At 42.3% G+C, this 26,164-nt stretch overlaps 1 protein-coding gene across 1 annotated transcript in view; it reads right to left on the bottom strand.

The window, feature by feature from the left end:
- Positions 1–26,164, bottom strand: part of prex1 (phosphatidylinositol-3,4,5-trisphosphate-dependent Rac exchange factor 1) — a 68,748-nt gene that overhangs the window by 31,620 nt on the left and 10,964 nt on the right. Inside the window, exons 2-10 of the mRNA XM_030783860.1 lie at positions 19,103–19,168; positions 18,547–18,669; positions 14,888–14,992; positions 14,244–14,345; positions 13,458–13,619; positions 10,893–11,026; positions 9,839–9,954; positions 6,583–6,732; positions 2,773–2,920 (exon numbers count right to left, since the gene is read on the bottom strand). Coding sequence (XP_030639720.1) covers positions 2,773–2,920; positions 6,583–6,732; positions 9,839–9,954; positions 10,893–11,026; positions 13,458–13,619; positions 14,244–14,345; positions 14,888–14,992; positions 18,547–18,669; positions 19,103–19,168 — 1,106 coding nt within the window. The remainder of the gene's footprint in view (positions 1–2,772; positions 2,921–6,582; positions 6,733–9,838; positions 9,955–10,892; positions 11,027–13,457; positions 13,620–14,243; positions 14,346–14,887; positions 14,993–18,546; positions 18,670–19,102; positions 19,169–26,164) is intronic.

The following is a 26,164-nucleotide window of genomic DNA, read 5'->3' on the forward strand; positions in this document are numbered from 1 at the left end:
GGAGTTTAAGGTCTGGAACTGTTAGAGCCTCTGTGTGTGTGTGTGTGTGTGTTTGTGTTAGAGGAAGAGGTACTGAGTACAGTGTCTGTCAACAAAATTAACCAAAGGGAAAAAGGAAATTGAACCATATGTGAAAATGGTAAGTATGCCCTTACAGTGCTGGTGAGCACAAGCGTTTTTGTTCGTTTGCCGTCGTACGTCCTTGCTTTACACAACAGAAAAAACAGTGGGGGGGGGGGGGGGGGGGGGGGGGGGGGGGGCATGGGTGGAGGACATCTAAACAGATGGAGGAGAGGGAGAGCCTGCTGGAATGCTATGCTACACTTACCCAGCGCACCACCTTTCTGTTTCTGTGATAGCTATGATGACAATAGGAATATATTACCATAAATTTATCAGCTGTAGCTTATCTCAGCTGCTGCCAAATTTTGCCTTCTCGTCTGTCTGTCCAAAATCCTGCTGACACTTCAGTTTACTTGGCTTCATTTGAATGCCCCACTACAGAAATGTCCATGGCTGCTGAGTTCTTCCCATGTCTGTGTTATGGTATAGCATGCAAATTATGCTCTAAACCTGTGTTTGAATGGCTAAATAAAACAAGACAAGGAGTCTGCTCTTCTTACGCAAGAGACTAACACAAACTGACAGCGAAGAGAGGAAAGGCATTCCAGAGGGGAATTAATTAGTGTTTATGTAACTCTTTAATATTCTCCACAACGAATGCACACAGAAAGCAATTTCAAATGAGGCAAAGGTGTGTGAACATTTGACAGAAAAAGAGTGTGCACGTAAGTCAGTCTATGGGTGCCTAGAGGGAGAGAGAGACAGAGAGTTTGAAGAAAGTTCTTCTGTGCTTTCTCAGTATTACCTCGGTAGAAACGTTAATTTAAAATAATCATATAGTTTTCCTCAAACTAAGCCCAATTCTGAATTGCAGATAAAAATTGTAAATTTTTTGTCTGATTCTGACCAACCATATTTGTTTTTCCATTTCATTTCAATTCATGACTGAAACCGAGAGTCATCTTGAAACGCAAAAAAAAAAAAAATGCTAATTGCAGCACCTTTAGCTTCAGTGTGAACACAGACATATTGTACATAACTTAACATGACTTCATAAGAAGCAACTTCCTTCCACAATTGCATCAATGCTTCTCAGAAAAACAAAAAATTCGACACGGTTGATTCCCGCCAAGGGTCAATGTTTTTGTTATCCGAGAACCTCTTTAATCCGCAGCACAGCGCTGACAGACAGATAAAGGAAAATCAACTCGCATCGATAAAAATCTCAGTTCTGGCGGACAATCTGACCGCATTAGGGGCTTAAGTGGCATTCCTGGAAGAAATCAGGTCTCTTTCTATTCTGCCCATACAGAGAGTAACACACAGCCAAAGCAAAAACAACAATACACATTTATCTGACCAAGAGAAGCTGGACGATAATTCACTTTACGACCCGACCTCGTGAAATCGATCTACTCGTGTGTTGCCGCTCCGACGCTAACACAGCTGAGGCCTTTGAAGGTTCAGCCGCGTTAGTGTTGGAGATGCTATTTCAAGTCGTTTAAATTTGCGGCCTTAATGATCTATGATCCACATTGTGTTTGGCTCTATGGAAGTGCATACAATAACCACACCGTTTAATGCATCACATGCATGGACAAGAATGCATACCATTGAGTCTATAAAACATCACACATAGTTTTGCTAAGTAAACCGAGACTATGCTGTTAATGTGATAGGCAGCCAGAATCAACTCGCAACCTCACCACGGACAGCGTTACCCTTTGGAACCTGTCAAATCTTGGGTCCCATTTAGAATTTTATAGACCATGATGCAATAAAGTGAATTTACGGTGAATTAGAGAATTAGATACTAACATAGCATTGCTCACTAATCTGTCATATCACGTCTCTGAACCTCCAGATCCCCCCCTTCTCTCTCTCTCTCTCTCTCTCACTTCCTCTCAGAGTAATAGTGAAAGAGAATTTTAATTGCTGTATGGAATCCTCTGCACATTCTGGCTGAGAGAAAGAGATGGCGTGCGCAGCGCCCCATTGTTCATTCATCCTGCTGAAAGGCAGAGAGAGGAACTTGTTCCAGCCGCTCTTTGTGAATGGTCGGACCTTCCTAATGAAGCCTCGATTGCTGGGAATGCTTGTATCCAACAGAGCCCCTGGCACCGAGCTTGGGAAAACTTTTATGAACCGCTAGTCAGGGGGTTTTGTGTGTGTGTGTGTGTGTGTGTGTGTGTGTGTGTGTGTGTGTGTGTGTGTGTGTGCTCGCTCAAAAAGCCACTTGATTGAAGATGAGTCATAAAAAAATGTGATCCTCGACAGTAGGTTAAATAATATATATCATGCAATCAACAAAGAGCTGACGTCTTATTTTACAGCAATCAATGGACTGAACTCAGTGAGAAAAAAGAAGTCAGCACAAAATATATTGTCCTGAATGTGCTAAGTGTATGTTCTCGTAAGACAGCGCTCTTGCACAGAACAGTCAGTTCTTAAAGGTACAGTGCCTAAAACTGAGAATAATAAGATGGAAGTCCCGGACTTCCTTGTATTTTCTATTCTCTTTTCAAAGCACAGTTTTACTTCTGAGCTGGTCTTTATCTTCATCTAGAGAGACCACCCATTAACGGTAATACACTCAGCCTCTGAACTTTGTGAACATAAACTCAATCCTATACTCTTGCTTTGGAGATTCAATCCTATTGCTTTGGAGTTGAGAAAAAAAAATGTTCTTCATTAATCCAAAAGACTCACTTTCCCAGGAAGCACTTGGGCACGATGCTGAGCTTCCTGCGTCTGTCCTTGATGAGGTGTCGGCTCTTGGTCATCATCATGTGGTACAGCTTCTCCCCTTTCTCAGCTATCATCATATACGCATCTCGCTCCATGCCCAGCTTAAGACCTGTCAGCCCACACCAGAGAGAGATATACATTAAAACACAGGCCATTATACGTCTCTGACTCCGCCCAGTTGACCTGTCAATCAACACTACCAGGACATACATTCATTTACAAGCCATTACACATTGCCCACACCCCCATCTCAAGATCTGTCAGTCAACGCTAGAGAAATATACATGGAAACACATGGTATTATATATTATATATATATTTCTAAATCTGACGGCTCAAAAAGTGCAGCTCCCTCACTGAAAAAGCCAAAGAGACTGCTGGTTGTTATTTACCATAAGTGCATTGTTAATAAAAAAAAAAACTGCTGCAATTTGACCGAATCTTAAAGTGGCACATCTGTAATGGTTGCCATGGCGGTTTGTGAGGTGTCTCTTCCTCCATTGGCCGTGCACGTGTTTGTGTTCCTGTTATGCTATGGGTGATTTAATGATCACCTCCACCACACAGGAGACACATCAGTGAATTTAGGTTGGCGTGGGACGTCAGCACAATCCCCGTGGTATTCCAGTAAAAACGAAAAAAAAAAAGAAAAAGAAAAACCCAGGAGAAATAAACTGTCTTTCTCTGAGCGCTCCTACCCATCTGGGACCCCTACTGCTGGAGGACAGGAGATCAGAGAGCACTGAATAGGAACAATGCTTTCAATTTCTGGAGTGCCCATGTGTTCATATGTGTGTCATCACCGTTTATTTAGGTCTCAAATGTTGCGATGACGTATGTGAGAGCCAAATGATTCACCGCAGCACACTTTTTTTTTCTTTTTTATAATGCCACAGGGTACTTCATGTCCCTTCTCAAAAAAAAAAAAAAAAAACTTGACTAGCATCAAAACAATATTAGGCCTGATTAGGCCTTTCTTATTGTTAACGACATACAAGTTTTACAGATCATTTGCCTCAGTGCCATGGATATAGTATTGTTAATCATGCTGAAACGAAGCTTTGTGTGAATGTGTTACATCTGTAATAGGACTCTAATAGGAGTTCTGCAGCCCTGAACGTGAAAAATGAAAGGAGGAAAAAAAAGAGGGTAATGAAGAGGCCCAGAGCAGACAGTAGCAGCCCATGACTGGGGCCTCAGTGAAGGGCAGCAGATGTTGACTTAGCGTTTATTTAACCAGGTGGACTACTGAGAATTCTCTCTCGCTCATACTGTCAACAAGGACCAGAGAGGATGTCCTCACCATCCGTTGGTTAGAAAGTTGAAGACAGGCAGCGGAAACAGCGCTATAAAGACAGACATTCAGCAACAGTTGTATTAGCACCCTGTAGTATCGGAAAAAAACAAAAAAAAAACAACAAAAAAAAAACCAACCACAACGCATCAAGTGAGGGTACGACAGATACCGCACAGGCTTGTGTGATCCTGCATGCAGGGAAAGGGGGTGAGAAAACAAAAGCAGCAACTGAAAGTGGACCATAAACCCTCACAGACCATTAACTTACTTCATTTCTTTGAATCTATCCATTTATCTATGAATACATATCCCCTATTGGGACCAATATTGATTACAATGAGAACTATTTTCTTGTTGAGTGAATAGTGGCTCTGACTTTAGGTTGGCTTCCTCGTATTGCATGAAAGCGAGGATGGATCACAGACCCCAACCAAAAGCCCCAAAAAAAGGGTTCTGAAAAAAAAAGCACATCCAAAGCACTTGTACAGCTGTCTAAGTGAGCACTAATAAGAGACTGACTCAGACCTCTCTCTGTCTCTCTCTCTCTTAAAAAACACTTCCTCTCCCTGACTAACACCCTAGTTCTAAATTACAAACCTGCACCTTCCTGAGGGTCAGATTAATCGAGTCAGTTATTTCTTGCAGGTCCTACGGTGGAAAGAAAGAAAAAAGCCCTTTGCTAAATCTAAGCTCCAACACACCACTGTGTTAACCATCCTCTCATTCAACAAACTTGTCCAAAATATGTTAGGATATATCCCCGATCCTGAATAACTTTATCCTAGAGAGCAAAAAATAATCATGCTGAAAAAGGAGAAGAAACAGAGCTTTGACTGGATGTAAAAAACATTACACTTAGAGGAAATACATGGAAGTTTTGGCTCCCAGCGCTGTATTCATCTCTTCAACACTCTCTAAATGTTTCCCCCTCCACTTACTATGCTCTTAGGCTGCTAACTGGTCCGCAAAACTATCTCAGCAGCTTAACATTTTGGTTTCCAAGACTTGATCAACAATCGAAGACCAAACCTGACCCAAGAGCGAGTATGCCCAAGTCATTCTACCACATAGGGGACAATGACATGTACTCAAACGACTTTTCCAAACGACAGTGAATGAGTAAACTCTGTTTTTAGTGCAGTCACAGTGATAAAGGGTGATTGCCCTGGGAAACAATGAGGAGACAATGATGAGAACGCAGCTTTTACAGCCAAAACATTTGCAGAGCCAGAATTTTATCACGCCGCCGCCGGAATCTTTCACTGTAGTTACTCCTCCAACTACTGCTTCTTTTGATCCAGCAGAAAGCACTGGAAGGGAGCCGTTTGAATCAGGTTCTACGTGTGTAAAAAGAAAAGAAAAGAAAAGAAAAGAAAAGAAACCCCAAAATATCTTAAACAAAGCGTGAAGTTGATCGCAGATGTTTTAGTGTGGTCCTGAGGCGCCCCTGCCTAGAGATGTGTATGACGAATGACACACCTGTCCAGACCGGGTCTGATTTCAAACAGCAGGAACCTGATCTGTTCCGTAAAAAGCTCCCACTTTTTAAACAGGCTTAGGCAGCAGCTTGCTCCACCACCAAAGGCCCAGCCCCACGCATCTGGACAAAACGGTTGGAACGCTTTGATTGGGACCTTCAGATATCTTACTGCGTGATAACTACCACTCGTCCTTTTCTTTTTCTTTTTCCTGTAACTCTTTTCAGATGTGAATGGATGAAATGAAGAATAAGTGAACACAGATATGAGGGGAATACAAAGAAACTTGGGGGGGAAAAGAAAGAAGGGTGACCACTCCATCACCCTGCCCAAACACATAAAAACAAGAACAGGTGGTCAATGCCGGACAGGTGTTCCAAATCCCCCAGGGCAGGGGGGAAAAAAAATTCATAAATAACAATTTTGGGCTGATAAGTCTCCTGAGAAAATTGGCTGAATTCTATAAAAGATGATGGAAATGTGTTTCGAAAGATTATTTTTTAATTGTAATACTTAAATTATTTTGGGGTAGAAAATCCAGTTATACAGTTTATACACACACACACATACACACACACACACAGAATATATATATATATATGTATATGTATATGTGTGTGTGTGTGTGTGTGTGTATACATATATATATATTCTGTGTGTGTGTGTATATATATATGTAATGTATGTATGCATGTGTGCGTGTATTCATTTATATAATACGTCATTAATTAGTTCAGTTCGTTCAGCTATAATAACATCAGTGATACAAGCATTCAACATGAGAGGAGTCTGTTAGATTCAGGAAGTGTGTTTGAGCGGCATTAAATTTTAGCATTTCTGCAAATCAACAGACAGTTGGACCACTGTGATTCTATGATCTGGCAACCAGCAAAAAGGCTGGTTGCCAGATCATAGAACCCACAGTAAAATCAGCATAAAACGATAATATATTCACACAATCAGTTTGAAGAAATCAAGTCAAAACCATGGACTCACTTTCTCTTTGCTCCCGTTCTTTCAAGATGGCATCCAGCCACTTCTGTTTGTCCTCCGCATTCTTGGCCATGCACACAAACCATTTGTTTTTGGCTGTGTTGTGAATTTTCCAGCCGTTGGTCACAGTGTAGTTATTACTATGGTAGTCCGCTAAGGGAGAAAACAGGTTGAATAATTATCAGACACTGATGAAAACTGCAGGCTCGCTTTCAGCATGATGCTAACAAAAGAAAAACAAAAAAAATATGCTGTAATTTGGTTTTGCTAACAAATACTCTTGTGTTTCACTTGTGTTAAAATTTTTCACATTTTCAAATGTTTTTTTTTTTTTTGTTTTTTTTTTTAATTTACCACTGCAGTTATGTCAAAATGTGCTCAAAGATGATCATTAAACTTTACACGAGAACACGTATGTTCTGTTTAGATCACATACAATGAATGATCTCTTTCTATGTCGTGTTCACACTTTAGCATCAAACAGACCACAGCTGTGTCTTCAGAGCCATTTGAAGTCATTAATAATGCAGATGGGTTACACAATGTCATTAGTCTAAGAAATCCTCCTTAAGTGTGCATTTAAAAGTTGGGGGAGGGGGGAAGGCAAAAACTTCTCTGCTGTTTAGTTGGAGGCTTCAGCCCTCCAGTCTGCCTCTCCTCCCAATTTTATCCTTGGTTTAGCAGCAGGTGAGTCACACAGATTGCGTGTATGAATAATGAATGAGACTCTATGACGGGCGTTAGGTTAATGTTAAGATCATATAAATAGACTATGACTGGCGTAAGGTTAATGTTAGGATCGTATAAATAGATGTTGGGGGGGGGGTTGGGGGGTTGGGGGGGGGGGGGGTGGAGAAGAGCTTGAGGGCAGGATTTAGTTCAGATTGGAGGTGAGGGGCTGTCTGGATTTTCTTTTCTTCCGCCGGCTAATCGCGTTTGTTAAGGCCTACGGAACAAGCCCATTAAAAAAGGCCACCTGAATGCTTCTGTAGTCTGATAAGGTGCTATTAAATTAATCCAATCACAGGCCAAGCGCTAGCAAGAGCGAGGCTCTTAGGTCCTTCCCTGGGAATCAGCCGAAGGAGAAAAAAAAAAAAGGGCCAGGCGCTTTCTTTGAATGCAGGTAGAGAAAGCTCTGTGTTTGGCACGGCCGAGGCCAAACATCTTTAATGTCTTATTTCTAAAACGTGATCAAGACGGAGAAGGAAATGTTCCGAAGAAAAATAAAAACAAGAGCGGGTCTGAAAAACAAACCAGGCATATTTCTCATGGGTGTAGTAGATCTTTTGACATCTCTCTGTTGTGAGTGTCTATGGCAACTGATAAACTAGACATTTTTTAAATGAATTCTTTATGCCTTTGTATTAAATTTTGTCAAAAGTGTCAATGGGGCAAGGGAAATGCACAGCAAGCAAAGTGTTTTTAGACTTGAAGACAGTACACGCTGGTGTGAAGAAGGAAGCTCAGATGACCACAGGCTGAGAGGAACTACAATTCATTTTTTACGACAACATCTTTCAGGCGTCTAATATAACAGAGTTGCGATATTCAAACAAAAATGTTCTCTTTATTGGGTATTATATAAGAACAAACTTTATACTGAGATGTGAGAGCATTTTGAATGGGGAATCTGAAATTAAAGTGACCTGTAGCTCAGGAATATAGCTTGACTCTTATCTAAGAAACCAGCTCAAAAAGTTATATCAACAGGAGGCTTGTTTCTGGTTAAGGCTAGCAACTATTGTGGAACAGGGCTGATTTCTCTTGCCACTCAAGAGTTGGTGGCTCTCGTCTTTTTTGATAAAGAACAAAACGCCCTGTGAGAGAAACTTGTGGGTTTGAGGAGCATTTGGGGAGCTCACAGGGTTGTTTTTGAGACGTGCTTATAAGGGATGTTTTTCTTTGTGGTTTTTTGTGAAACTCGCCTGCCTTAGGGGCACAAGCATGCGTGAGTGTGTGTGTGTGTGTGTGTGTGTGTGTGTGTGTGTGTGTGTGTGTATGTATGTGTGTGTGTGTGTGTATGAAACAGAGAAAAAAAGAAAGAATAAAAGATAAAGAGGCCAACCTCTGCCCTGCCTATCAAGGTGTGGTGAGTGTGTGCGCTTCAGCAAGACAACGCGTGCGAGAGAGAGAAACATCGCTCACTTCCACACGACAGTCCTCTCCTCTTCTCTCACCACACACACACGCACACGCACACGCACACGTCTCTCACACATGGCACAGTACGAAAATGCCACATATGTGTACACCAGCCAAGCACCTGAAAGGTGTGAAGTATACTTCTCTGAAAAAAAAAAAACCTGTGCATTATTATCATTGAGGTTGAGGACTCTAATGCATGCTCATGGCTTTTGTGCTGAGTGCATTGTTGCAATCAGTACTTTTGCACAAGCGCTCAGGGTTGTTGTTCTTCCTTCTGTTCACCCTTCAGAACATGACTAACATACACATCTGTCAAATTCAAATCTGGCAGGAGTCAGATTTGAAAGATGCCCTCATACATATGTAAACTTCTGCAAACACTGTATAGATGATGCAATGAGATTTAAGTCTTTTGGGGTTTTTTTGAGTAAATATTTTACTGGTTCCCTCTGATTCCTTGATGTCCTTGATTTGGTCTAATGTTCAGGTTCTCTTCTGGGTCTCTTCTTCTGATTTTATGTTCAGTAGCTTTTACTGTTGCTAACTGTCACTCAGTACACATGAAAAGCCCATGATGTGAGCAGCAATCGCTCTGAAAACAATCGCCTCCGACAGGCTGGTATCAGGACATGTAATTGGCAAACAGAGGAGGGGGTGGGGCTTCAGGAATACACTAAGGCAAGCTGATGGCTGAGTGTCACTATACTAGTGCGATAAAAAAAAATGATCATAAATCCCATCAAAAGTACAAGGAACTAAGAAACTGTGTATGATATCAAAGATTATTTTTTTCTCTTTTTGTTGTTCAAAATCTATAATGCATCTGTACTCTAGCCTTGAGCTTTCATAAAGCGGTTTGAGAGACTTACAATTTGACTCACAGATTCCTCTTTAGGAGATTCTAATACAAACTTGTAACATGTTTTGTTTCGATGAGGCAATTCAAGTTTCCCATATTTTGAATGTTGTTGTTTATAGTGTTCCATTCAAATCCATGCATAAGAGACCACGGGTTTAAGAACAAAATCACAGAATTAAAATTATAATAATAAAACTGCAAACTTAAGGCTGTGTGACACAGACAGAGAGGCAATTGACAGACGTCTGCACCGACCTGTTCCATCTTCAACATTTTCCACCTCCATCACTTCCGTATTAATTCTGCCTCTAAATACATAGAGGGGACCATTGATGGACTTGGTTCTCTTTGTAGACTTCTTCCCAGAAACCCTGTAATGTTTGAGAAGAGACATGAGACAAGCGGCTTCCACAAGGGTTTGTTTTTCCAGCCCTGGAGACCACAACAACTTTCCAGCAGTGAGTCAAACCAGAGACAGAAAGGCAAACAGCACAAAATGCTAATCAGACATTTTACACCTAGACCTGGCTCTAAACAGCTTTAAACAGCTGTCATGATGTTATTTGTGTACAACTAACAAATGTGCTGTCTAATTAGGAAATGTCACAGCCTAAATGAGTTGTATTTTCTTAACATAGAAAGCATTCATAATATAACTAATATCTATGCATAGAACCTAAGAAGACAACATAGAAGTCTTTTGTTACTGTTACATAGTTACACATGTATAATATCTGAAAGGGTGTTGATGCAGAACACCTTCACTAATCACATTACTACAGAGTCACAGAACTCTGCTTGTTATGTGAGATCACAGTTAAATTACAAAAAGAGAGCATATATAATCACTATAATCCACAGCAGTGATTCTCAACTCCAGTCCTGGGGGCCCACTGTCCTGCACATCTTTGTTTTAACTCTTCATTATCACAGTTAATTGAGCTAATCAAGGGCTTGATGATTAATTGATCGTTGGAATCAGGTGTGTCAGTCCTGGGTTAAAAAAAAGACATGCAGGATGGTGGGCCCCCAGGACTGGAGTTGAGAATCACTGATCTACAGTATATCTCATGTCTGTCACCAGAGTCAAACCCGAACACCTAAACCTAAACATACCCAAGCACGGGACTATGAAGATACCAAGTGTTTGTGAACTGGGAAAACAGAAACTGAATATAAAAAAAAAAAAAGATCCTTTGGAAACAGTCGTTTTGTTGAGAGCCAAATGTTCCACTGATTTCAGTTACTCTGGCCATTCTGCAGCCTAACTGTCCCCTCCATTTACGTTTAGCCCATGTGTGTGACTAACCTGGATTTCCTCTTGCAGTACACAAGCAGGTTATCGAAGAGGAAGAAGACTCTCTCTTGGATGTTTCCTGCTGAGATCTTCAGGAGGTTTCCATGGAGAAGCAGCTCAGTACAGATGTCTGTCAGATTTGTTCCCTGACACAGAGAGAGAGAGAGAGAGAGAGAGAGAGAGAGAGAGAGAGAGAGAGAGAGAGGAAACCATTTATCAATCAATGAAATTTACACATTCCAGAAAATTTGGTTAATCTTCAAAATACATTGATTCATCTTAAAATGCAAGTGAGTAATTTGTCATTTGAATTTACAGTTAAGAATTAGTGTGAAAATAAAACAGGTTAGAAGTTTCACAAAACCTGGTTCATGCCAATATGTGGTCAGTCTGCCTATCAGAAAAGTCACATAGTGACACTTTTCACTAAACAGCAGGATTTGCAAAGTTTTTCCCTGCATGGTTTTTGGACGGGGCAGCGTATGACATGACTAGAACCTCTGAGATGAAACATCACTGTATTAGGAGCTGCTCTTGGGAACAAGACAATAGAGATAGAGGGAGAAGGAGAGGGAGGGAGAGAGAGGGAGAGAGAGAGAGAGAGAAAGAGAGAGAGAGAGAGTGCGTGTGTGCATGTTTTGTAAATAAGACGTGAGCATGCTAACAAGAACATTTCTCTCTACCTTTTCCCCCCTCTCTCCCTCTCTCCCTTCCCCTCTCTCCCTCTTCCCCTCTCTCCCTCTTCCCCTCTCTCCCTCTCCCTCTCCCCCTCTCTCCCTCTCCCTCTCCCCCTCTCTCCCCTTCTCTCCCCTTCTCTCCTCCTCTCCCCCTCTCCCTCTTTGTTGGTCTCAAAAATGAGCAGTTCCTGCAGTGTGGCCTGTCAGAGTAAGAGGTGGTCAAACACTCCTGATGTCATTGAAACTAGCCTGTGTCATGCTCCTAAAGCATCAATAATTGATTGCACTCGGGCTGTGGATTTCAGACTGTCTCCATACAGAATATAATTCTCCGTGCTTGCAGGTGTACACACTGCATGCTGTGATGGTGGAGGCTCCATTTGGTCTGGTCAATCAACGGCGTGGAGGACATCTCATCCACTCAGACAGCGCTACGGAAATGGGCTGAGCTCCGATTAGGCACTATGTGGCCATTAGCGACTGAGGTAATTAAGCCAGGAGGCAAAATGGAATAGGAAGGTGATGCTTTTATGACCTACCGCAGATTGTTTAGCAGAAATGTACCTCACCCAGTGCACGCAATTATATGACAAAAAAGCAAGTATGTTTTAATGTTCAAAATGAAACGATTCTATTTAAACATATACATGTGACAACGATGTCACTTAAAATGAGTGTATTTCATTCATATAAATGCTTAGAATTCTTTACAAAAAAAAAAATTGATGGGGATTACCGACATTTTAATAACATAATCCTTGAGTGTTTAACAAGGCTCTGGTCTCAAAGACACTATGACCAGATGAATTTCATGGAATGAACCATTCTGTTAAGGGAAAGAAGACCTGAATCAAGTACGTTTTCAAATCGGCGATCCACATACACTCTCGAGAAAACGGGGCTCAGACGACAGTCCGACTGTTCCCTGTTGTTGTCAGGGCAATGTGAACGGTCTGGTGAAGCCTTTTGAGAATGTGATGGCCTGAGTTAAAACTCTAGCTGGCAAGAGCTATAGAACTGCTAACAGAATAAAAGAGCTCTGTTGTTGGGAGCAGCCAATGGTTTTAAAAAAAAAAAAAAAAAAAAAAGCGTCCAGTGAGATTGTGGGCTACCTCTCAGCCACCGGAAAGAAAGGGACCGAATCCCACAAGAGCCCCCCAGACAGATTAAAGTGTCCGTTATACATACAGAGAGATCAATAAACAGATAGGTAGAGAGAGAAAGCCGGAGCGAAGGTGGAGAGAGAGAGAGAGCGAGAGAAAAATAGAAAAGGGGGGAGAAGGGTAACGAGGGAGTCGGGGGGGGGGTGATAGAACGTCGTAAAGAACAGAGCGATCACTTTGGCAGCTTAGCTTCCCTTTTTGTGTTCGCACTTCCTTTTCCTCCACGCGTTGATGGAAAATGTCGCTGTGTGAAAGCCTTGGATCCTGTCTCTTTCAAAGACATTTCCTGGGACACACTAAACCCAAGCTCCCCGACTGTATGTTTTTTGGGGGGGGGGTTTTCGCTAAAGAAGCCGCTTCAGCCCACGAACAGAATGTCAAACGCTCAAAAAACCCTCTGTTGTCATGACTAAAGGTCAGCACACATTCATATTTTCCTTGTTAAAACACCAATTCATGCTCATTCTCTCATTCACCCAGACATACACACGTACAAACAAACAAGCCAGTAAGCAAACAAGAATTCATTCTACAATGTATAAAACACATGCGTGCGTGTGTGCACGCGCACACACACACACACACACATGTACATATAATCAAACAAGCATTCATTCTACAATATACAGTATAAAACACACACACACACACACACACACATTTCCACATACTCCAGTGCACACACGCGCACACACGCGCGCACGCACACACACACACACACACAGAGTCACACTCACCTCCCATCCCTCTATGTGAGACTGTAGCTGTTCCAGGGCTTCTAGTTTCTCCATCTGTCTCTTGGTTTCGTTGATGTTGGAGCAGACCGCCTTCATGGCCTGCAGAGCCTCCTCCACGGCCGGGTAGTCAGGGTGCTTTTTCGGGGTCCTCTTCAGGAGCTCCTGGAGGAACAGAAATAGAGAGAGGGAATAAACATGACCTTTGAAAAAAACGATACCAAGGCAGAGAGCATACACGAAGTATTCCTACACATAACATAAACAATCTGATAGATTCAGAAAAGTTCACACAGTCTCATTTGGTCTTAAATGGCACTTAATTCATTTAACACTCAAGAGGAATACTCTGCACTAGTTTGTCATAAAGCATCATTACCATGGAAAAGGTGCAAAACATGGGAGAAAAAAACAGGATGAATTGGTCATGTTTTTTTATCTAAACATATATATGTGTGTGTGTGTGTGTGTGTGTATATACACATACATACATACATACATACATACAATTATTATTATAAAATTGCTTAATGGCAGCTAAAAAGCAACTAAACTGCTAACAGACACTTGTTTGTGAATCTTCACATTGTGAAACGTTGATCTTTAATCAAATTATTTTTAAAACTGTAAGCATATCGCTACGCACAGCCGTAGCTTCATTCCCAGACGATTGGGGAAAAACATAATAGAACACAGAAAGACATTTAACGATGCTTTCATGGAATCTTGAGTAAGCGATCCGACTGGAGCATACGTTAGCAGTTTTGGGATAGCGGGATCTGACTGTACCTTAAGCAGAAGAGGATACTTGCAGATCCTCTGGATTGGGGAGAGCAGGTAACCCTCTAAGGGGATGTCTGTGCTCTTCTTCCCTCCTAACAGCATACAGTGCTGAAAGAGAAAAACATGTGTTAAACCAACAAAAGAGTTTAGACGCTCTCATTGTCCTTCTACATTCATCCCATAGTTTGGCATAAATATACATTACAACAAGCTATAAACTTCATTTGAATTTTATAGAGCCACGTCTTATCACAGTTAATTATATATTCTTGGCATTGCTCTATTATCTGTTTTACGAGCCTGCAGGTAACACAGCATTGTTGTATTATCCGTGTTCAGATGTTATTACGCTATTCACAATCACAGAGTGCGTCTCCAAGCAGAAGTTTGCATATAGTGCACTGAATGCTGTGTAAATACAGCACAGTGGGAATTATAGTAATTCACTGTTACAAACCCTCAAGCTTTTCCTATGATCCCACGTAATCCTTTTTAAGAACAAGAGCAATCTTAAATGCAGAATACAAGCAAATGCAACTGCAGGTACAGAGCAGTTCATATCATGAAGCAGTAATAAAACGACAGATAACTATAAAAACACGTGTAAGGAGTGAGTAAGTAAAGTAACAGCGACGGGGCTGGCCACTCACCAGGAGGAAGGTGCGTATGTGGGGAATTTTATTGAGCTCCATCAGAAGCCGGAGCGCTTTCTCGTGGTTACTGCAGTATTCTCCATACACAGAGAAATCGCCTCTCTGCAAAATAAAAGACATGTGATGCTCAATAATGCAAAACACAAAATCAAGTCAAAACAAGAGACAGTACACTGCAATACCGCAATCGCTCCTTGGTGGGCGGCATGTTTTGATAAACATGAAAAAATGCGCAGCGTATTAGAGAAATCACTTGATGTGTACGGATATCATTCAGTTAAAGATAAACCGTGGGAAGTGTCTATTTGACTTAAGTGACCTTTTCTAGAGTGTTCACCAGCCTCAAACTGTAAACACTGATGCTGCTTTATCACCAACCAGTGTGACCAAATAATCAGTTTTACGAAGACCTTTAGAGGCCTAAAGAGACCTTTTAGACAGAATGGGAGTGGGAGGTGGGGGGGGGGGGGGGTTGGGGGCTGAAACGTAGCTACTCGGTTCAGGTGCAATGTACATGGTTTAATTGTTCATCTGTTTAACTAGATGTTCTGTTTTGTTTGACATCTTTGCACTCTACATACGATGACATACATGCAGAACTGTGGTAAAGGGTATAAAGGGTAGTGAAACTGCTTCCGGAACTGCGCTTTGTCAGCTACCTGACCTTCTACATATGAAACAGCTAAGGAAGTGAAATACAAGACCACAAGCAGTGCTCTTGCAACCCTGGTCAAAAAGTTAGATGCTCGTCAAGAACACGACCAAGAACAGCAGCGCTTTGGCTAGAAATAGGTCGCAAGATATTTTTTTTTAGAAAACAACAATACCCCTGAAAAGTTTGAGTCGAGAAAGCTTGCCTCGAGTGTTGACAATAGATTCTAAAAGTTAGCGCTGGAAATAACTGTTTGCCCTGCCACCATACTGATTTGTAAGAATTTCAACAGAACATCTGCATTTCGTCAGTCATGAAATAACAGTTCACACCAGCTCATTAAGTCGTGCTTACGGGGCCATGACTTTTAACCGCGGGGTATCGCTCCTACTGTCAGTTCACTAAGCTGCTAAATGAATTATTCATGACAATCATTATGCAGAATTTTAGAAGGGTTCAGTTCTGCAGGTGCTCTTGTAAACTTGACCGCATCTCTAGGCTGAAGACCGTAAACTGCTGTTTCTGTAGTTCTCCTGGTAGGCAAGGAAAACCAGAGAGAGTCTTTACGATGCCAAAGCGCGGCATGTCCTTGCGTGGCTAAGGCGCTTTAACATCTGCTGTGGAGCGTTCAGCCTCTTGTTTTCCCATGACCGGCTCCTTAAGTGTGTCACTGTGTTTTTCCTGCGGTCACACAGCCCTCCAGCTTGGTCACTACGACTCCCCGGGCATAACGAGAGAAGCCGGCGGCCATGCGGAGCCAACCCGGTCCGTTCTGAGGAACATCTGTACCAGCATATGTTCTCAAAAAAAAAAAAACTTCATAAAAAACTTCATAAAAAACACATGCTATTACAAACACATAAACAAAGACACACACACAGACACACACAGTGTTTCCTGCTTCTGGATGGATCCAGTCTGTTTCTGGCAATTCATGATAGATTGTAACCGCGCAGAGTTTGCAATTTCCTCAAGAAAGCAAAACCTGAGCGGCAAGCAAATAAACCCATGACATCTAATGCAGGATGAGCTGACGTTTGCCTGTGGCCGCTGTGTGTGTCTGTGGCACCGCGTATCAGCTGTGCTCCTTCATTTACTCCCTCATCTCACAGAAAATGACTACGTGCTGTTCTGTATTACGACAATGGAACTCGCAGGGTGACAGTGAACAAACCAACAGTGCAAAGGTACGGCCCTGACAGCATCCGATTGTTTAAAGAAATGTTATGTTAGCAGCGTTTCAATGAAAATGTTTCTCTTCCTCTCCCTGACTCACCAAACCTATCAACTTTCCCCAGTGATCCACAAACTTCAAGCGAACAGTGCATATGTCAGAAAAAGGTTTGTTCAGGAAAGTCAAGACCATATTTTTTTTTTTTTTGAAATAGAAAAGAGGTACAGAGTTTAATTCTGTGACTAAAATCACCATGCTGAGATCTTCCATCACCTGCAAACGAGCATCTGAGTGCGTCTGGCTAAACCAGATTTCCTCAGGCACTCACACATACACACACATGCACAATCACTCTGTGTGTTTTCATGTTCCAAATGAGGACTGAGGTGAAAGTTACTCTTGTGCTCAGAATAAGCCCAGGGTTTGTTTGTTCCTTTGACAAACACATCCCCCCCCTCTCTCTCTGACAGTTTTAAAATGAGGACGCTATTGGGGGGGGGGGGGGGGGTGTAAGCTGTCAATGCACAATTCAGGCATTAAGAGACCTAAAATGAAGGGGCCGTTGATGAACTTAATGGCTTTGGTCATCAAGGGAGAGATGGAAAGCAAATATTGACCGCCCTGCTTCTCAAACACTCACATTTTAACAGTCTCCTCCACCCTCCAAAACCTTATTTTTTAAGATAATAGAGTCTTATGCCAAAGCAGATCAGACCCAAGACTGTTTGTACTTGTGGAGAGTTTTTTTTTTCCCTTTTTTGCTCTGTCTAGTGGCCAAAAGAACATGTCTTAATGTTACCCTCTGAGGCTTGTGACATCAACAATTGATTGTATCTGTATCTATGACTTCAGATAAACAGTGTATGAAAAGGTACACTGTATGATGCTGAGCATTAGCTCAGAAACATACTTCAGAATAGTAAGGCTTTGACCAAGTAAGAAATATTCCAAAAAGGGTGAGCAGCCACAGCTACGACATTATTGATAATCTCTCTTCAAACTGTTGTGCTACTGAAATATGACCTTCTTTTAGGGGGCCAGTGTGTGGAAGGTCAAAGGGGAAGGGGCAGAAAGCGCGAATAGGACTGATTACATGACAGGGGTCAGAGATGAAGAGGAAAGATTTGACACAAAGAGGACGATGTTTTAGGGTCAGGAATGGGTCAAATTTAGTGACAACCCGGCTGGCAGAGAGACCTCTCAGCAGCAAAAGCATCTCTCCAATCTAAAGTGGGTCTTCTGACCACCCGGGCACAATTTTGACAGACCAATCTTATACGGCGAGAAGGAACCTGTAGGTTAAATTGATTTTCTTCCCCATTTGAAAACAATTTACTCAAGCTTTTGGTTTTGACATATCCATCCCTTGACATTGAACAAAGGGAGTTTCACACAGAGAATGATGATGTCTGCATGACCTAGAATAAACATGACAATGCCATGGATTTAAAGAGAGACAGAGACAGAAAGACAGAGAGAGAAAGACAGAGAGAGAGAGAGAGAGAGAAACTAAAGGGAGTTTAGAGAGGTCTAGGGGGGATGAGAAAGAAAGAGAGCAAGGGGGGAGAGAGAAAAGAAGTCATGCTATCGATCCCACTGATGGCTCACAGGCCAATTCTCCTTCTCAACACAGACGGATCTTTCTTGTCAGCAAGCACCAAATTAGCTCAAGAAGACGTGGGGGTGGGAGGGAGGAAGGGGGGGGGGGGCAGAAAAAGGCTCTGTGAGGGTTTGTTTTTCGGTTGTCGTCGTCTGATAGAGGAGGTGCTTTCCTGGGCTGGGGGGTAGAGAGGGCTAAAAGAGACGCAGGCGGGGGTGAAAGACACTCACAAATTTGAGGAAGACGTGTCCGAGAGAGTGGTGGGGCTGAGGTTCTGGCTGGAGGCTGGTCTCCACTGCAGCCAACACCTCGCGATGGACGTCCAGAATGGCCTCGATGTTGGAGAACAGGATCTACGACAGAAAGCGGGGAAAAAAAACCAAACAAACACAGATTCAGGGACAGACGTTCGCGCTTCGTTTAATGATCTGGAACAAAAAAACCACTCATACAAACGCAGTGTGTAATCTTCAGTGAACTAAAAGCTTAAAATTCATTCTCTGAATCATGTCGAGTAATATCTGAATTCATCCTGCCTCGGGTTACACGGCGACCATCCAGGGGCAGACACTCTGGAAAAGCAGCAGTAGTTGCTAATGCTAACGAACTTGATGTATCATATGACAAAGACAAAAAAGAACATCCAAAAACCCTCAGCAAATATGGAGGCATGAATTGTTTGCCTCGCTATGAATAAGAATCTTAAGACCGTGGAATGTTAATGTAGTCATATCTGAGTTAACATAATCATATCTAAGTTAATATAGTCATATTTGAGATTCTCACCTTGACATGTTCAGGAGTGAGGCACTGCTGATCATCTGTGGTCTGGCGGATTCTCTGCAGGAAAGCCTAAAGGTCAAAGACGGAGAGCAAGGTCAAAGGTATGGTCTATACACTCAAGAACAACAACCAGATGACACAAAGGCAAACATTTCTCAAATGTCTTATGAAAATCATGGAGACCTATGGGAGAAAAAAAAAGTGTGTAGGATTTGCGAGATTTAGGCAGTTTTCAAGACAAAGCAAATGTCATTTGCTCAGTGAATATGAATGAATAAACAAGAGATTGCATATTAGTGAAATTACTGCAATGGTACTGTTTTTCAGTCTCACACAAACACACACACACTACTCATTCACACATCTGTCTGTCTTATCCCCGATTAGAGCTTTGAAACTGAAACTCCCTCTTTAGAGTATCATGTAGCTTTGTTTGGATTGGAGAGCAATTCAAAAATAAACAATTGTTTATTCAGAACTTGCATAATCCTTAAATCAGGCAACACAGAAGAAAGCAGCCCCACGTTAGGGAACAGAGCTTAGTGTGTTTCCAGCCAATGGTGGAGGATTTCAGAAAGCTACAGGGGCTTTTACCCCGCTGTGGATAGGGACACAGTGCCAACAATGGGGGGTTGCGGGGGGGTTTAAACATACACACAAACGTACACACACACACACACACACACACACGCACACACGCACACGCACAACACAACACACAGGAAAACTAAGATCCTCAGCTTGCTTTGCAGCACAGACAGGGTAATGAGGATCACGCACATAGAAGCAAAACCCTCATCATTGAAAAATAGACTGAAACTGTGTAGTGTGTCAAAAAAAGTAAGAGACACAGAAGACTTGAAGCTAAAATTACAAATTAGTACAATGACAAAACCCCCAGCTGTACTGAAGGAAATTTCAATGATTCCCAATTTGATGATTAACTTCTCTAATTTCTCTACTATTGTGTAGGACCAGTCCAAATGAAAGTTATACTGCATTTTTAGACTAATTAAGTGAACTAATTATCCAGTTACCCTCAAGAACTTTAAATAAAAGGCCTTATCACTCAGGAACTCAACGCTTATGTATTCAACCTGAACACTTCATTAAACCTTTAAAATCTCACGCTGTATAAACCTCTCTGAATGCTATTGTGCCAGTTTTACGTAAACTCCAATCAAACGCCTCCACAAAGGCACAAAGTGACTACAAGTGTAAACATATCATTTTTTTCCATACACTCTATGTAGCCTTAGGGAGGGAGCGGGGCGTAGAAAGAGAAAAAAATGTAATTAAAGGAGAGAGGGGGAGTGACAAACGAATAAAGTCGAGAGAAGAACAGTCCTGTCAGATTCATTTTCAGCCCTCTCACTTGCATGGTTGGGTCGGTGACTATGACTTTCCCCTTCGAGAGCTGAGGTTTGCCTCTCAAACGCCTGCTTCTAATTACGGGTCTCCCCAAACTCTTCCCAGCCTCCGCCACCGTTCTGTATTCATGCAGGAGTAGTCTGTCTCTCTCTCTCTCTCTGTCTCTCTCACCCGCCAATCAAGGTCCATGTTTATGAAACGGTCTGTCAGTCTACTGGATGTGTTTGTGAGTCAAAATGCTTTACTGTCTGGAACAGCAGACTCGACAGGAGTGTGTGATGCTCACAAAGGAGTGGTCAGGTTTTCCTCTCATTGGGTCAGCTATCAGTTTCTCTCTCTGACTCACACACACACACACACACACACACACACACACCTGTGTGTGTGTGTTTGTGTGTGTGTGTGTGTTGAGAGCCATAACCGTTTTCATGTCTGTCTGCCGAGCCTTCTCAGTTTTGTGTGTAAAACCTCATGCTATCAGTTAAGTCAGTCATCTGTGTTTTCTTTTTTATGAGCCAGGGGAACGTTAAAGGGTGTAGCCGTAAGCTTTCACACCACCTCCACCACAACGACGAGACAGGCACCGCGCGCGAACGAGAGACGCTCCCTCCACCCAGTCCTCCACACCCTGGCCGTAATGAGAGACTCGACGCTTCTCTGTCACACGTCAGCTCCGACGACGGCAGCGCCCGTCCCGTCTCGCCCAGCGTCTGCCGAGAGCAGCCGTTAAAACGACACACTCTCCAACACACTCTTACAAGCTGCCACTTAAGACTACTGAATTAAGACAGCATGCGGTTCTCCAGGGGAGAGTAGATTGACTCACGTGACTGCGTCTAATTATATAGTAGATGGCAGCGTCGGTGGCAGGGTTCTACGGTACGGTCCAATTGGCCGTTATGGAGGGGCGGGTACTGGAGGGCATACGCTAATTAAAATCTCCCATATGGCAAATCCGACCGTATCCTCTGCCGCGTCCGTCCATGTGAGCGTGTGCCCAAAGCATCGGTGGGGCTGGTGCCAGGGAGTGGTGGGATTGGGGGGAGGGGAGGGGAGAAGAGGGGGGGGGGTTTCTTCCATGTTATCCGCGTTGGGTGGTGGGTGTGGGGTCTGTGTTTTGAAGCTGCCACCTCTCAAGGTCACGCCCTTCTGCAGATGTCCCTATCAGAGGCTCTTTCAGTGGCAAATGTGAGTAACATTTTTAGCGAAACATTATTCACTTTGTAACTGCTTCAGAAACAAAACACGTGAAAAAAAATAACAGCTTTCAAAGCTCTTTGTTTCACATGAAGTTATATGAACTAGTAGTTACCAAATAGTGTTTGCCAAGGTTGATAAATATACATGACGGAAAGATAAGTGTCTGTGACGTTAAGAAACTGCTTCTTAGTCAATGCTTCCCTCTCACAAACTCCCCCCAAAAAATGTCACTGAAACGTGTAACATGGAAACAGGCAAGTGGAGAAGAGAAGAATGAAATCTCCCGATTCGACACAGCTCTCGTTTGATTATTCACTGCCTCTCTCCCCTGTTTTCAGCAGTGAAGGCCTGTTCTAGAAATTTCCATGTTGTCCTTCACTCATGTTTCCAGATGACCCGTCTGTCGCTCTGTTGCTTACGTCAGTATGACGTTGCGAGAGTCATCCTCCCATACGTCGAAAAAACAAGACAGAGTAAATAAACAAATCAAGTAAAGACAGCCTCCATAGCAACGGCTGCTGTATTTCCAAGAAAAAGGAAAGAGAGAAAGAGGTAAGGCAGGTGCTGCGGAGAGCTGAGTGCATGTCCGAGATTAAAAATGTATTTAGAAACAAACATTCCCAGTTCGGTTCCAAAACAAAGAAATTACTTAATTACTTTTACGTTGTTTACAGACGCATCAGTGTGGAAAACCCCATAAATTAACTATGTTCGCGACTGAACTCTTGGAGAGCATGGAGAGCTTTGACATTCAGCCTTTTAACGATTGGCTGCTTGGTTTATACGGCACTAATAATTGGTCGCTTTGTCTGTTGTTATGACAGTTTCTTTATTGTTTATTGATGATGCTATTCATGAATTCAACGGTTGTTAATATTTCTGTTTGAATTTCAACATGTTTGGATGCAGAGTATAGAACATTAGAAGCTACATACAGTTTTGCATAGACTGCAGCCTTTACAGAGGAGTGCCGCTATATGTTTCCACTCTTATGGATCTCATTCTCATGAAAGCAACACAGAAAAGTATTTCTTTCAGCCCTTCCTGAACTGCAATAAGATGGAAATGACCTGGCCCAGGGAATCAGTAAAAAAAAAAAAAAAAACTAAAAGAATAAAATATGTTATATTTACATCTCCAGACTTCGGAAGAGTCCAGAAACGCATAAAACGTGAAGATTTCAAACTTCACATTCCAAGGGGAGAAAAACACTCAGATACAATCATTCAGTCAAGCAGAGGAAAAGAACCTCAACTCAGCCTGGGCTCTCTGTCTACATATGCTCCAGCTGGAGAGAGGAGAGGAGGAGTAATGTTACACAAAGGCGGATAGCCCAAGGGCCGGAGAATGTATGGGTCCATATGTCTCTCCTCAAAAAAGGAGAAATGCAAGAGCAGTCTCTCTCCTTCAGTTCGGCGAGTGAGCGGATGAAGGTCAAGACGGTTACGACAGCGACATCACAGAGTACATGTTAACACCGTAACCAAACGCTGAGACTAATTTGCCGTCACACGTTTGCAGAGCCCCCCTTCGAATTTAATTTTTAGAAAGGAAGTGATAGGAAACAGCTCCAGGCAGTCATGCACAATAGGGTTAAAGCTGTTGGCAATCTCTCTCTCTTTTTCACACACACACACACACACACATACACACATACACACACACACACACACACACACACACACACACACACAATATGGCATTACTGTCCATTGTTTAGAAGCACTTCCTTTTAAAGTGCTTATTGGGTACAATGATGGGTTGTCATTTGGTGGTGTGAGGGCGAATCAGTAGAAGCTTGCACTGCCTGTCACCTTTGAATTGGATGTGGCCTCTTGCCAGTTGGCAGTGTGGGGGGAATAGTGGGGCTGGTCACTCACACACACACACACACACACACACACACACACACACACACAAACAGGAGCAGCTCTATCTGCCCAAATGGGAAATGCTAGACACAGCTTAGCCGGAATGTTATAAAAAATGATTTCCTTCAATTAAAAATGAAATTCTTTAGAAAAAGGAAATTGCGGGGGGGGTTCTCTTTTTTTGTTTTGTTTTTTCATTTGCTCGTACGAGTATTGTTATGCCACTGTGCTGTGCTATTGGCCACTAGAGGGGTTTGGACTGGCAGGTCACCATGGAGACCAGCGTTTACTGTTGTGGGTTTTCTAAATGCTATTCACAATTTAACACACTCTGGGAACTATTAAATCCTCTTCCATGTTAAGAGCGCCGAGGCAGTACATAAGAAAATCAATAACGTAATGTGCTACATTTGACAAGGAAATGAAACTAACAGTTTCAAAACACAACATTTTTCAGCATGGAACTTCTTTTACGTCCGGCTGATCGGGATGGAGACGACTTATGAATTACAGAAAAAGTGAAAGAGAGAGACCTCGTAAAAGATTTTACCGGCTCAGACGCAATTCTGAAGTGAGCTGAACTGCAAAGTTTGAACAGTTGCAATCTGCAAAACAGGATGCTCTGCTTGACCAGGTTTTTGTGGAAGGAAGCATCACTTTTAACAACTCTGATATCAGATGTTGAATGTGAAGTGGCACCTTCTAGAGAAAAGCATATCAGAATTTCCTGACGAAACCTGTAGACAGCAGCGTCATTATATCAGGTGTCGTGAAACTGGCAGGAGTCATGTAATTGCCTTTACAGGACTTCTGAGAAGCTCTGACAGAAGCAGCTCAGTGGTCCTTTTTGTTACACTTTCACACTTTTTTTTTCAAGGAGTCAAACTTTTTCCGTCAAGAGTCTTCCTGGAATGACACTCTTGTTGCCAGTTCTCATTGAGCTCACGGTAGTCTTCCACTGACATGCTAAAAAACACACCCCATCCAACCCCTCTCTGCTAAATAAATACCACTCAATTAGAGCACTATGGTGGTGACAGGAAGTTTTTGCACGTTTTTGAGTAGGGCTAGGGTTTCGAATGATTAGTATCAGTAACAAAGTCATGTTCTGAGAAGCAGATGTAGAAATGTTCTCAGACACCAAGACAGGTTTAAATGGGTTATTGTGAAAACCGCTAGTCAAGCCTGCCTTCAAACTGTTTAGCAAAGAAGAAGACAAGACAGGCCCTCTTCTTTTCCTAGTCTATGCTGTGGACCCTTAGCTTCGTCAGTTTTACAAAAATAATCCCCCAATCTTTTTAATTCGCACGTTTCGGAAGGAGTTTTTTTTTTTTTTGTCCCTGCAGAAGGAAGAACAAAATAAATGAGTGACTAAAGCACGCTTTGGGGACTGAGAAAGAGGAAGGATGTCCCTGGACGGGAAGCGGTGCAGTGTAAAAAAAAAAAAGAAAAAAAAAGAAAGAAGAAGCTGTACATGGTTTGAACAAAAATGAGGTCATGTATGGTTTGCAATCAACTGTTTGTTTTTTTTTTGTTTTTTTTTTCTAATGTACTCTCGGAAAAAAATATCCAAAAAGTCCAGAATCAGACAATGATTTGGTGACTCAAAGAATCAGAAAGCAGAAAGGCAGATAGATAATGGTGACCTAAATTTTATGTGTGTCTTTTTTTTTCTGTCTATGAGAAGATCATCTCTTCCAAGGTCATCTCAACATTGAGGGAAAGATCTAGAATAGGAAGTGTTTTAATTTTGACTGTGGCTCAAACTAATTTTCATCAAATTTCTTTTGGATTTTATCTACATTCTTCACCTACAAAATCCACACACCTTCTGAGCCAGAGAGCGTCTGGCCAAACCACCCGTCAGTTTTACACAGATATCACTAACGCCCATCTGTTCAAGCTAAAAATCCAACTCCCAACATCTCAAGCACGGTCAACTGTTCGAAATGGCAGAAGGTTTGAGGTGGGTGACAAATGCTTTGCTTGATGTGGTTCAGTGAGGCAGAGATAGCCAGACAGTGAGGTAGGGAAACCCAGACTGGCCCATATGCTCTCATGAACCTCAGTGTCTTTCACCCAGGACTGTGGGTCAACAGCCCACTGGCTTGACTTCTGCCATAAATGAGCCTTAAAGCTTATTATGACTGGTCTGGTAGTTCAGCTGGATCCGGGTCTATGGTCAAGAGACACTATGTACTAATGAATGTTAGATGAGAGGGTATTTTGGACTTAACGTAAAAGTGGAAATTACGGACCATCGTTTCACCAGTTGATCAGTCATTAATGAGTAGGTTTGCAACATTTGAACCTTGGGACGTTTTTTTTCGTGCAAAAGAATTTTTTAAAAAAAATCTGAGGGTTATTATCTCCAAAGTACCCTGGGCTGTTCCTATGACTATTCCAGAAACATCACATTGACCAAAAGAGGACACACCGATAATGATATATTTGCTGATTGCTTTGAGACATTTTTACAGACAATGACAATCTGTAGAAATTGTAGGCACTTGTAGTGCTTCAGTGGTTATCACTGCTTGTCTGGAGAAACCATGGAGTTCTCTGACTTGTGCAATGGCATTTGACAGAGAAAAACAACCCAAGTTGTGAAAGTAAGGCAGAC

The sequence above is a fragment of the Chanos chanos genome, chromosome 9 (assembly GCF_902362185.1).
Source record: "Chanos chanos chromosome 9, fChaCha1.1, whole genome shotgun sequence".
Lineage (NCBI taxonomy): Eukaryota > Metazoa > Chordata > Actinopteri > Gonorynchiformes > Chanidae > Chanos > Chanos chanos.